The 12,392-nt window shown below is 38.9% G+C and overlaps 1 protein-coding gene across 2 annotated transcripts in view; it reads left to right on the top strand.

The window, feature by feature from the left end:
* The window catches only part of COL19A1 (collagen type XIX alpha 1 chain), a 331,016-nt gene that overhangs the window by 261,377 nt on the left and 57,247 nt on the right, over positions 1-12,392 (top strand). For both annotated transcript variants that reach the window (XM_015136650.3, XM_015136652.3), the window contains exons 25-34: positions 128-217; positions 1,877-1,921; positions 2,029-2,106; positions 5,218-5,253; positions 5,365-5,418; positions 5,507-5,560; positions 6,911-6,952; positions 11,622-11,723; positions 11,808-11,861; positions 12,145-12,198. In XM_015136650.3, coding sequence (XP_014992136.3) covers positions 128-217; positions 1,877-1,921; positions 2,029-2,106; positions 5,218-5,253; positions 5,365-5,418; positions 5,507-5,560; positions 6,911-6,952; positions 11,622-11,723; positions 11,808-11,861; positions 12,145-12,198 — 609 coding nt within the window. The remainder of the gene's footprint in view (positions 1-127; positions 218-1,876; positions 1,922-2,028; positions 2,107-5,217; positions 5,254-5,364; positions 5,419-5,506; positions 5,561-6,910; positions 6,953-11,621; positions 11,724-11,807; positions 11,862-12,144; positions 12,199-12,392) is intronic.

Raw genomic sequence — 12,392 nt, 5'->3', positions numbered from 1 at the left:
GTGAGTGAGTGAGTGACTGAAGTTTGACTGGCTATGATGACAACTTAAAACAATGGAAGCCACTACCTCCTCTCTTCCCACCATGAACCTGAGCATCAAAGAAAGAATCTTACTTTGTTTTCCACAGGGAGATCCAGGTGGGATCATAGGCCCTCCTGGGCTTCCAGGTCCAAAAGGTGAGGCTGGTCCTCCAGGGAAAAGCCTGCCAGGGGAACCAGTAAGTATTAGCCCTTTTGTTAATATATTTCTTGCAAGTTCATTAATTACTGCTTGTGGGTTCCTAGTTTCAGATCACAAGTATGGGAATAAGTTTAGGTCTGCAAAAAAAAGGAAAAAAGAACTTAAAACAGAACTACCTTTTGACCTAGCAATCTCACTACAGGTTTCTTTTCCCAAAAGAAAATAAATAGTTCTACCAAAAAGACACATGCATTCGTGTGTTCATTGCAACTCTATTCATAATAGCAATGACATGGATTCAACCTAGATGCCCATCTACAGTGGACTGGATAAAGACAATGTGATATATATAACCATGGAATACTATGCAGCCATAAAAAGGACAAATCATGCCCTTTGCAGCAACATGGATACAGCTAGAGGCCATTATCCTAAGCAAATTAATGCAGGAACAAAAAACCAAATACTGCACGTCCTCACTTATAAGTGGGAGCTAAACACTGGTTGCACACCAGCATAGTAGAGATGGGAGCAAGAGATGTGGAGGACTACTGATGGGGGAGAGTTGAAGGGAGGCAAGGTTGAAAAACTGTCAGGCACTATGCTTACTTCCTTGGGTAGTGGGATCATTCATACAATAAACCTGAGCAATATGCAATGTACCCATGTACTAAACCTGTACATGTACCCCTGAACCTAAAATAAAAGTCAGGGGAAAAAAGAAATATTCATCTATTCATCTTATTCTTTTTTTTTTTTTTTTTTTTTCCTGAGGCAGGGTCTTTAATCTGTCACCCAGGCTAGAGCACAGTAGTACAATTATGGATCACTGCAGCCTCGACCTCCGTGATTCAAGTGATCCTCCCACCCCAGCCTCCTGAGTAGTGGTGACAACAGGCACATGCCACCACTCCTGGCTAATTTTTATATTTTTTGTATAGATGGGGCTTCACCATGTTGTCCATGCTGGTCATGAACTCCTGAGCTCCAGTGATCTGCCACCTCGGCCTCCCAAAGTGCTGGGATTACAGGCATCTTATTCTTTAAATCAGAGATAAAACCTCTTAAATGTGTGATAAGCAAAGGGCTTTCTTCTGAAGAAAATATACATGTATACAACATTTTGCATATGATTTTGGAAGATTCCTAGGTCCCCTGAATCCTACACATGGATTCTGTAGAGATCCATGAATCCCAGTCGGGTACACTAGTTTTACACCATAAAACTTCCTAGGACAGTATTGTAAAACAGAAAAACTACCTGAATTTTCCCTTCCAGAGGTTTTGCAGGTATCACCATGGTTTGTCATTTGCAGAAAATGTCTTTGTGACCCAGACTATTCCCAGGACATTGAAAACTGGACTGCTGGAAAATCTAAATAACCAATGTTTTTAAAATATGTTTTATGTGCCTTTGTTTCTCATCTCCTTTGAACTTACATTATTAAATAATAATAATATTTCTCAATATCAGGTGCCTCATTTTATAAATAAAAATCTTTTATATTTTAAAACAACTATACAAAATCTATAACCTATTGAAATGTGTACTCCCTGTTCCTTATTCTTTTATAGAAAAAGATTTATTCAAATAAGATGAAGAGTGATAAAACATATTAGTTATAACTTCTAATGTGTTTATAACCTTTCTAGAAGAAGATACGTATTCAATGTATTCACCTTCTTTTTCTTTTAGGGATTAGATGGAAATCCTGGAGCACCTGGTCCGCGTGGACCAAAGGTATAAAAATATTTAGTTAATTTTTAAGAAGTTAATAATTAACAAAATATAGCAGAGAAGTTTATGTCTCTTGAGGCTTGCGCTAACAGCAGCCTTTCATTTCACAGGGTGAAAGAGGACTTCCAGGTGTTCACGGTTCCCCAGGGGACATAGGCCCACCAGGGGTAGGAATTCCTGGCAGAACAGTAAGTAAAATTCATTCAGTCCTTGTTGATTCCAATATTGTGAAACAAAATCCAGTGTCAAATTTTAACAAGGTGAAAAGAATAGAAAGGTCAGAGGAGGAAATACAAATAAACACTATCCAGAGAGGATTGATGGGCACTGAGGTTGTATCACTTAAGCACAGAGACAGTACCCGCTGTTTGTTTTTTAACTTACAGATGCTGGTCACACATACGCTAATTTGGATTAGAAGCAGTCATTTAACCTATACCTCTAATCTATATATTAAAAAGCACAAATACATATTTGTAAGATGGTATGACTGCCTAATATTAGGTCATTACATATTACAGCTTGTTTTTAATTAAGTTAAAACAAGAAGTTAGTATTTAAAGTGAATGGCGTACACACAGGTGAAATGACACCAAAAAGGTCTGAGTAATGTCTTCAGAGTGAAGAGATGGTGTTTTCAATGGTAAAAACAAATAATGGGTAGTTTTTAAAGTATTTAAACTATAAGGACAGAGCCTAGAACAGCCCCTATTAATAATGACCACTATATCCACACTTGTAGACCAAATAATAATAAATATACAATTTTCATTTACTATGAAAAGACATAAAATATTTTTGAACAAGAAAAGTAGAAATAAATGGTTATTCTAACGACATTAATTTAGAAAATTGTCCTGTATGGTGTAATAGAAAAACAAACTAACTTTTTTCCTATTATGCTCTTAACATTCAACATAATACAATTCTGACACCAGATGTGTGGGTTTTTTTCCCCTACTCATCAATTCTCCAATGGACATCAACTGGATGTTCTACTAGTCAATTCACGTCTGACACTATCTACCTGGAGTTAGCGTCAGATTCCACAGGTTAAGGGCTCAATCGCACAAAACCGACCCCTACTTCAGAGGCCAACTGCATATCTGGGCCTTCATTACTTCTGTTCAACCAGCTATAAACTGCAAGTTTCCATAACCCCCACCTCAGGTTCTGTAGTTTGCTAGAGTGGTTCACAGAATCAAGTAACTCTTTCTTACATTTACTGGTTTATGGTATCAGTAAAGGATACAGCTGAACAGTCAGAAGAAGAGTTACAAAGGGAGAGGTCTGGAAGGGTCCCTGAGTGTAGGAGCGTCGGTCCCTGCGGAGTTGGGGTGTGTCACTCTCCTGGCACATGGGTGTTTTTGCCAGCCTGGAAGTTCTCTAAACCCCATATTTTGGGATTTTATGGAGGCTTCATCATGTCAGCAAGATAAACAACTAACTATATTTCCAGCCCCTCTCCCCTCTTCACAGAATGCAGGGTGGGCTGAAAGGCCGAGTTTCTAATTGTGGCTTGGTCTTTCTGGTGATCAGCTCCTGTCAAGGAGCCCACCAAGTCACCTCATTGGAACAAAAGACTCTCCTATCACCCAAGAAACCCAAGGGATTAGAAGCTCTGTGTCAACCGGGGCCAAAAAACAAGTATTACAACAAAAGTTTATGTTAGCAACCTATTGTTAAGGAATTTACGAGGGTTTTAGGAGCTCTGTGCCAGGAACTGAGGGCAGAAACCAAATATTATTTTATCACAGTATCACATCTTTATATTGAAGTTATCATGAAAAGTTAAAAGAAAGCATAAGTAGTGAAGGGATATGTTGTGAATGAGGGTTGTCTGATTTGCCAGGGCAAGAATGTAAAAGACCATTGGAGATGGAAATTAAACCAAGTAAAAACTTGTATCAGAAAATTATTAGAGGCTGGACCTGGTGGCTCATCCTTGTAATCCCAACACTTTGAGAGGCCAAGACAGGTGGATCACTTGAGGTCAGGAGTTTGAGACCAGCGTGGCCAACATGGTGAAACCCCATCTCTACTAAACATACAAAAATTAGCCGAGCGTGGTAACGGGTGACTGTAATCCAAGCTACTCAAGAGACTGAGGCAGGAGAATTGCTTGAACACAGGAGGCAGAGGTTGCAGTGAGCCGAGATTCCACCACTGCGCTTCAGCCTGGGTGACAGAGTGAGACTCCATCTCAAAAAAAAAAAAAAAAAAAGAAAAGAAAAGAAAATTATTAGGGAAGTGATGGTGGTTGAGGATAAATAGAAAGGGAGGAAAAGGCCGGGCGCGGTGGCTCAAGCCTGTAATCCCTGCACTTTGGGAGGCCGAGACGGGCGGATCACAAGGTCAGGAGATCGAGACCATCCTGGCTAACATGGTGAAACCCCGTCTCTACTAAAAATATACAAAAAACTAGCCGGGCGCGGTGGCAGGCGCCTGTAGTCCCGGATACTCGGGAGGCTGAGGCAGGAGAATGGCGTGAACCCGGGAGGCGGAGCTTGCAGTGAGCTGAGATCCGGCCACTGCACTCCAGCCTGGGCGACAGAGCGAGACTCCGTCTCAAAAAAAATAAAATAAAATAAAAAAGAAAGGGAGGAAAAAAGTAGCTTTGGCAAGAGCAGTGATATGAATATTTATTCCTTTAAATAAGAAAGGAAAAGTCAGTGAGTAGTTACTGAAGTCAACTGCTAGGAAACCAGCTCTTGACTTACTTAGGTTGCAAATTCCTCTTACAGAAGTTCATGGTTACGTAAGAGCGGTACAGCTACCATCATTAAGTTCCCTGATAATCTCCCAGCCTCATTTTATTTATCCCAAATTGCAATTTTCTAAAAGTAGAAAAATATCATTGATTAGTGTTTTACCTCCTACTCCTGTCACTGAACACTGGTTCTGGTGATTTCTTCCAAGAGATAAATGACTCAAAGTTGAAAGCAGAAAAGAAAAGAAGCCCCGAACCAGTTACCCCTGTGGGCGGTCAGTTTCTGACAGATGGAATTTGGATGCATTCTTTGTGCCCTCATGAATGTGCAGTGACAGATTATGGTAATGAGATAGATGTCCCAAGTCTCTGAGCAAAATCATATTGATGTTTCCAGCAACAGGTATCTGATTAAGTTATTCACCTACGACCTGAAAGTCTTGGCCGACTTTGCAGTTTTCCTCGTGTGTACGGTGGCACACCCTGTTGTGCCTCTAAGTAAACTACAATGCTTAGTCTTTTATGTCACTTGGATAATTTATGGACATTCTTGGTGGAATTTTGATAATAAAATCTCATTTGTACTCAGGGCTCCCAAGGACCAGTTGGAGAGCCAGGTATTCAGGTAAGCTACTTAACTAATTTTTTATCCCAGCAAAGCCACCTTGCTGACTTGGGGGAAATGACTGAAAGACCGTCCTCATAAGTAACTGTTTTTATTTCCCTCCTTTTCCAGGGTCCTCGAGGTCTTCCTGGGTTGCCAGGAACCCCAGGGACTCCAGGGAATGATGTAAGGACTTTCTTTATCTACCCTCCCCCATTTTAATCTGCATCTGTGCCAATGTGCAAAGATTGAACATGGACACCTCTGTTTTCAGGGAGTTCCAGGGAGGGATGGAAAGCCAGGCCTGCCAGGCCCCCCAGGTGACCCGGTATGTAGACAGACCTTGTCTGATTTATGTGTCTTAAATGCACCCAGAAGCCAAACAGCCTCCCAAGCAAGTTTTGCTGTCCAAACTCATTAGAATGCTCAGTGACTGCTTGGTGATTTTGTTTATCCCCATTATTTTGTCGAGAGAAAAAGAATTCAGGCTGGGTCAGCATTTCTGTGTGTGTGATGAATACTTATTTCCTAAGGGTATAATTCAACTGTACAATTTTGCCCCAGGCTGAGCCTTGGCATATAATGTCTCAATCCCATTGAAAATTGAGATAAAATATATCGCCACGATTTCTATTTTTTCTAATGCTAGTGGCTAAATGAATTTCATTTTTCTAAATGAAATTTTGCAGGTAAGTTGCCTACAATATGGTACAGATCCATTGATTCTGTAGCTTTAAAATGTCGCAATGATTAAATTATGAAAACTGGCTTGAGTAGACTCTTAGAAAATGGGTTTAGGCACTAAATGTGTGTTTCAAAGTTTTATTCTAGGTTAAACCTTGCTTTGAGCAACAGTGAAATCCCTTTAAATAGCCTCAGACTCGGCAGTTATAATTTGAGAGGCCATATGGTACATGACATTGTATTAAGAGTCTTGTATAATAAAATCCAAATCTGGCTTCTCAGTTCTAAGCCTCACAAATCCTTTCTACCTCCCACAGTGTTTGGGCCTTATGTGCCTTTATAAGCTACGTGTGGAGGCATATTTTGGCATTACTTTAACGCCACTGTTGGGTGAATCACTTGTGCATTTTTCTGGGAATCTTACAAAATATTACTTGGGTTTACACAGTGTCTCTCTGAAAGAACATCTGAAGAAATGTGGCCAAAATGTGGTCCAAGTTCCTTCAGTATTTGTCTTGCCTATCACTTAAGCCAACTGTAGGTTCTTTTGAACTTCCATGAGAAATAACTGTAAGGCAAACTTATCTGGTAGTTTTCATATTTCTCAACAGCCTGACAATGTGTTTGCCAGAGGAGTGATTTCCTTTTAATAAATAATTTATCTTTATGTATTATTTAAAACCAATAATATACCAGGGACGGCATAAAGGTTGCCATGAAAATATAAAATAGGGATGCACAGTCAAAATGATGATATGTGTGTTTGCACGTTCATGAGAGAATAGTGAACATTTTTCAAAATTTGTTCTGAATTCTATCAGTTCCACATGCACATTTCTTGATACGAAACATAACGTTAAGCCAGTGATTGTAAAGTGAGACACTAGAAGCTTCATGGCATTTTGAGGAAAAATATCTATATTGTACTGTATGTTTATATTATATTGTGTTCATATATAAATACATATCTTTGGTTTTATCTTCTTAACCACAGATTGCACTTCCTCTCTTGGGAGACATTGGTGTTTTGCTCAAGGTACTGTATTGCTGTGTAAGAAATTGTGTGTTAATTTCCAGAAAAATCACAAAGAAAATATTTAGCAGAAATTGAGTCAATTGTTTAGCTGGAACTACAATTCAATTTTTAAATGGCAGGACATCTTTAAGATAGGAAAATAAACATGTATCTTATATACCTTATGCCATTTATCGTAATTCTTTCACTCTCTTCTTTACCAGCCTCTCATTTTGGGCGGAGCAGGGGTGGAGGGCAGCGGGTAGTATAGTTATGAATTGGCTACAGGGAAGGAATTATGTCATTAGCACCCTGGAGTAGATTATTCTCTCTTCTGGAGGAACATCTTTCTCTTAATGGGTGTTGACTCACCCTGGCTCACTACTGTGAAAGCGAATCCTTCTCACTAAATCTGGCCTGGTCAGTCCCAAGATGAAAATCAGTGCTGCTCTATATATGGCCACTTACAAGGCTGAATTTTGATGTCATGGGATTTTACAAAATTCCACAGTCGAAACCTGCCCTAATACCTGTTACTCTGTTCAATAAAAATCACCTCTACCTATTATCATCTCAGGGAATTAATCTTGCTATCTCTTTTTTTAATCTCTAACACTTCCCTGTATTTTATCAGTAAAACAAACTGGGGGGATGATAATGGCACATATGTAAGGGTATGTATTTGCATGTTTCTGCCTGGTGTGCTACGACTGAGTGAGCCCACATGAAAATCAGGCTCTTGACTTCATACTCAAACACAATGTGTTGTATCTTTCTTCGTATGAATGGACATTGTGTATGTGTACACACACACAGACTATAGTTAGATATATATAATTTAGTTTGTATTTCTAGCATGTAGCCCAGTGATTCACACAATTATTTGCACAATAGTAAGCAGGCAGAAATATTTGTTTAATTGAATTCAAAAGACTCGAGTTCTAGCATATACATTTGTAAAGTAGAGTTTTGAGAATAGATGCATAAACATAAGTGTAAATATGAATATGAATATAAATATATATTAAAGGAATTTCTAAGACCTCCAAAAGCCAGCAGTTTTTATAAGCCAGAGAAGAATATTTGCCAGAATTTCAGGAAAATCTTATATTTATTGAGTTAAAATTACAGGCCAGTTAATATGCCACTTTACTTATATCATCTCATTTAATTTCCATAATAATCTTATGAGTTCAGCCTGTTGCAGCATTCCCATTCTATAGATGACAGACCTGAAGTTCTCAGCAGTTAAGTAACTTTTTCAGAGTCACACAGCAAGTAAATGTAACATTAACACAGGAACATAGGTCCTCAGACATTAAGTCCTAGATTATTTATGAGACAGTGGTGTTGGAAATAGCAGGATTGCAGGAGTTATATCATTTCAGAATACTTAGGGTTCTTTAAGGATGAGAAACCTTTATGCTGTAGTAGAAATGAATATACTGGTAGAATATGGGATCTCACAGAACAGATCAAAGGACCATGAATAGGCTCTGACAGGAAGCAGAACCAGGGTTCTAGTGCTCTCAGAAGTGGAACTAATTGACAGTCTCACCCGGGAATCATCCCTCTAATGAACGTGCTCTGCCATTGCTCCAGTCTCTGTGTCATTTCACTGAAGTTCTGAGTCCGTAGAGAGCCGGACATCTTGACTGATAGTCTCCACAAACTGTATACAATAGAAGCAAGGGGAGGCATGTAGTTCCCCGAACAAAGTCCAAATACAGGAATTTAGATTCTGGGTTGGATCTGTCAGGCCAATGTAATAACATCATGTTAAATCCTGATCCTGTTACCCCATACGTTAACACTATATCTCTCTACCTTGAGTCTTTAGCCAATTTGATCATCCTGCTTTCTGTTTGCAAAAATATCTTTGATTAAAGTATTAAAAAGAACTGGCATAATTACAGGCCCCTTCAAAAGCCTCCTTTTAGATTAATCAGTATGTCAATCCCTCTTTGAATGACATTGTGTATTGGTTAATAATTGATGCATCTTTATTCTTTCCATGAGAAAATCTTAAGACATTTTTCCAAGAATGTTAATAAAACTCAGTTATTTTACATTTACCATTCTGGCAACCCTAACCCAAAGAAAATGAAGTCAGTTTCAAATGACTCTTAGAAATTGTATTTGTCATAATGATTATCATTTTTTAATGTTTTACTAAAATAGTCAGTTGAACAATCTCTTCTAAAATGTTGCTCCATATCGATATGCCAAGGTTTTGCTCCGTATTGAGATGTCATGTTTGTGTCTGCAGATCATTATCTTTTTCATACTTTTTGAAATATGGAAATCCTTTTGTTTCTCTTAAGTTCTCAAGTGTCTCTTTATCTTCATAGTTTTTCAGGTATCATCAGTAATGGTTCTATAAATATATATATATTTAACTGCTGTGCCAACACATTGTCCCTGTGAAATAATCCAGGTGGTAAAATTCATCTGGAAATTTTCTATATTCAGACTCTAAGAAAGACCACCATGAAGAGAGCTGTTTAACCCAGCATGTTTTTATATACTTTAAGTTCTGGGGTACATGTACAGAACATGCAGGTTTGTTGCATAGGTATTCACGTGCCATGGTGGTTTGCTCCACCCATCAACCCGTCATCTACATTAGGTATTTCTCCTAATGCTATCCCACCCCTAGCCCCCCACCCCCAACAGGCCCCCTTAGTGTGTGATGTTCCCCTCCCAGTGTCCATGTGTTATTGTTCAACTCTCACTTATGAGTGAGAACATGCGGTGTTTGGTTTTCTGTTCTTGTGTTAGTTTGCTGAGAATGATGGTTTCCAGCTTTATCCATGTCCCTGCAAAGGACATGAACTCATTCTTTTTTATGGCTGCATAGTATTCCATGGTGTATATGTGCCACATTTTCTTTATCCAGTCTATCATTGATGGGCTTTTGGGTTGGTTCCAAGTCTTTGCTATTGTGAACAGTGCCCCCAATAAACATACATGTGCATGTGTCTTTATAGTAGAATGATTTATAATCCTTTGGGTATATACCCAGTAATGGGATTGCTGTAACCCAGCATTTTTGAGATGATTTGCCTCATGTATTCATCAGGGTTCTCCAGAGGGACAGAACTAATGGTATATATGAATATATGAAAGGGAGTTTATTAAGGAGAATTGACTCATGTGATTACAAGGTAAAGTCCCACAATAGGCTGTCTGCAAGTCGAAGAACAAGGAAGCCAATAGTGGATCAGTCCAAGTCCCAAAACCTCAAAAGTAGGGAAGCTGACAGTACCACCTTCAGTCTGTGGCCGAAGGCCCAAAATCCTCTGGCAAACCACTAGTGTAAGTCCAAGAGTCCAAAGCGAAGAATATGAAGTCTCATGTTTGAGGGCAGGAAGCATCCAGCACTGGAGAAAGATGAAGGCCAGAAGACTCAGCACATCAACCCCTTCCACCTTCTTTTGTCTGCTTTATTTTAGCTGCACTGGCACCTGATTAGATTGTGCCCGCCCATATTGAGTGTGGGTCTGCCTCTCCCAGTCCACCAACTCAGATGTTAATCTCCTTTGGCAACACCCTCACAGACACACCCAGGAACAATAGTTTGCATCCTTCAATCCTATCAAGTTGACACTCAGTATTAACCATCACACCTTGTAAGCTTTTCAGTATCATGCAAATTTAGTGTTCCAAGGAGCCCATGTTTGAAAATCAGATTTACAGTGCTATTCATTACGTCAAAAATATTGAATTTGAATAGCCATGGGCTTTCTTGCCAGTTTCTTATCAATGGCAAGCTTCACTTCTTTTTCATGTTTAAAGATTCTTTCCTTTAGGGAAAAGGATGGAAGTATGGAAACGTAGGTTGTCCTACCTTCTGTCAACTGTTAAACTATCTCCCCCACTCAGTGGCCCTTATTCTGTGCCTTTCTTGGTCATATTCTTATTCCAACAATTTATTTAAAAATAAGCCTATATAGAGCTTTTCACTCACACTCTTTCTTTAGCTGTGTGATGAGAGTTATGTTTATCTTATGAGCTCAGACTCTGGAAGTTAAGATTTCCCACATCAGCTAAAGGTTGCAGAGAAGGCAATGGAAAGGTAATTTCACTTAGATTTCCTATTGTCACTTGGATTTGACCTAGGAGTCAAGTCTATGTCAGTCAAGTAATTATTTCTCTAGAGTGCCTCCACCGACAAAATGTTAGTAAACTGTATGTAGTTGGAGAACTAATTTTGCTCCCACAAGGACAAATCCTTTCTTTGCAGGTTTTTTGTTGTTGTTGTTGTTTTTAAAATGATTTGTGCTATAGGGTGTATGAATTCTGTAATCGTGCTGGGTTTTCTAAACTTTATTACCACTCCCTTTTGAAACATTCTACTAAACAATGGAACTTCAGTTTTTGTTCTTGACTTACGTGTCTTTTCCTTATTTATTTGGAATTTTCTATTTAAATGTCATTGGAGACCTGCTTTTAAAATAAAAGCTCATCAATATCATAAACAGATATCACTGATGAGCTTTGAAAATAGTTTTTACCTCACAAAATTAATGTTTTTAAATTGGATAAATCAAGTTTCTGAAAGCAGAGTGACGTATCTATATCACTCATCTCTGACAAAGGTTCCAAAAGAACTTCACATCACATGAAACCTCACCTTTAGAGATGGCTTTTATGACTCTCTCAGTAACCTTATCTTTATACTCATTAGAATTTCTGTGGCAACTGCCAAGCCAGTGTCCCAGGGCTGAAAAGCAACAAAGGAGAAGGAGGCGCTGGTGAGCCTGGAAAGTATGATTCCATGGCCCGGAAGGTGAGAAGCCTGACTGAATGTTTACGAACCCTATAGGTTACATGTAGTGCATCCTCTCAGTTCTGTTCTTCCTCTGTCCTCTAGGGTGATATAGGGCCACGGGGTCCTCCAGGAATCCCAGGCAGAGAGGGACCAAAGGTAAGAAATTCTCTTCTCCACTTTCACCTTGGGACCCTCAATTCAGTATGAAAAAAAGGAACCCGATATTTGAAAATATACAACTTTAAAAATACATACATGTATATATAGATATATATGGAGGGAGAGAGAGACGAAAAAGCCACTTGCAAATGTTGCCATTTATTTGTTCCCTGACCCTGTCCAAATTACATGCCCCAAGTGTTCTTAGAAGAGATTTTTTTCATTTCCAAAAGATAAGAAAAATGATTGCATATGCTAGCTGAATGTATTGTCTTTTTAGGGAAGCAAAGGAGAGCGGGGCTACCCTGGGATACCTGGGGAGAAAGGCGATGAGGTAACAGATTCTTTTCTGATTATACAGTCCTAATAATGATTCTCTTTACGTGGCTCAACAGAGTAAAAATGTTAATTTTTCTATAGCTCAGATCTAATGCTAGAACCAGTAAAAACAAAGACCACTTAGAGCTTTTAAAATGTTGACACATTTTAAATGACATGTTTATGTTTATTATCAGTGGTCCGGTTTTA

This window comes from Macaca mulatta, chromosome 4 (genome assembly GCF_049350105.2).
Source record: "Macaca mulatta isolate MMU2019108-1 chromosome 4, T2T-MMU8v2.0, whole genome shotgun sequence".
Classification (NCBI taxonomy): Eukaryota; Metazoa; Chordata; class Mammalia; order Primates; family Cercopithecidae; genus Macaca; species Macaca mulatta.
Note: the sequence above shows the minus strand (reverse complement) of the source record. Positions and strands in the feature narration are given on the sequence as shown.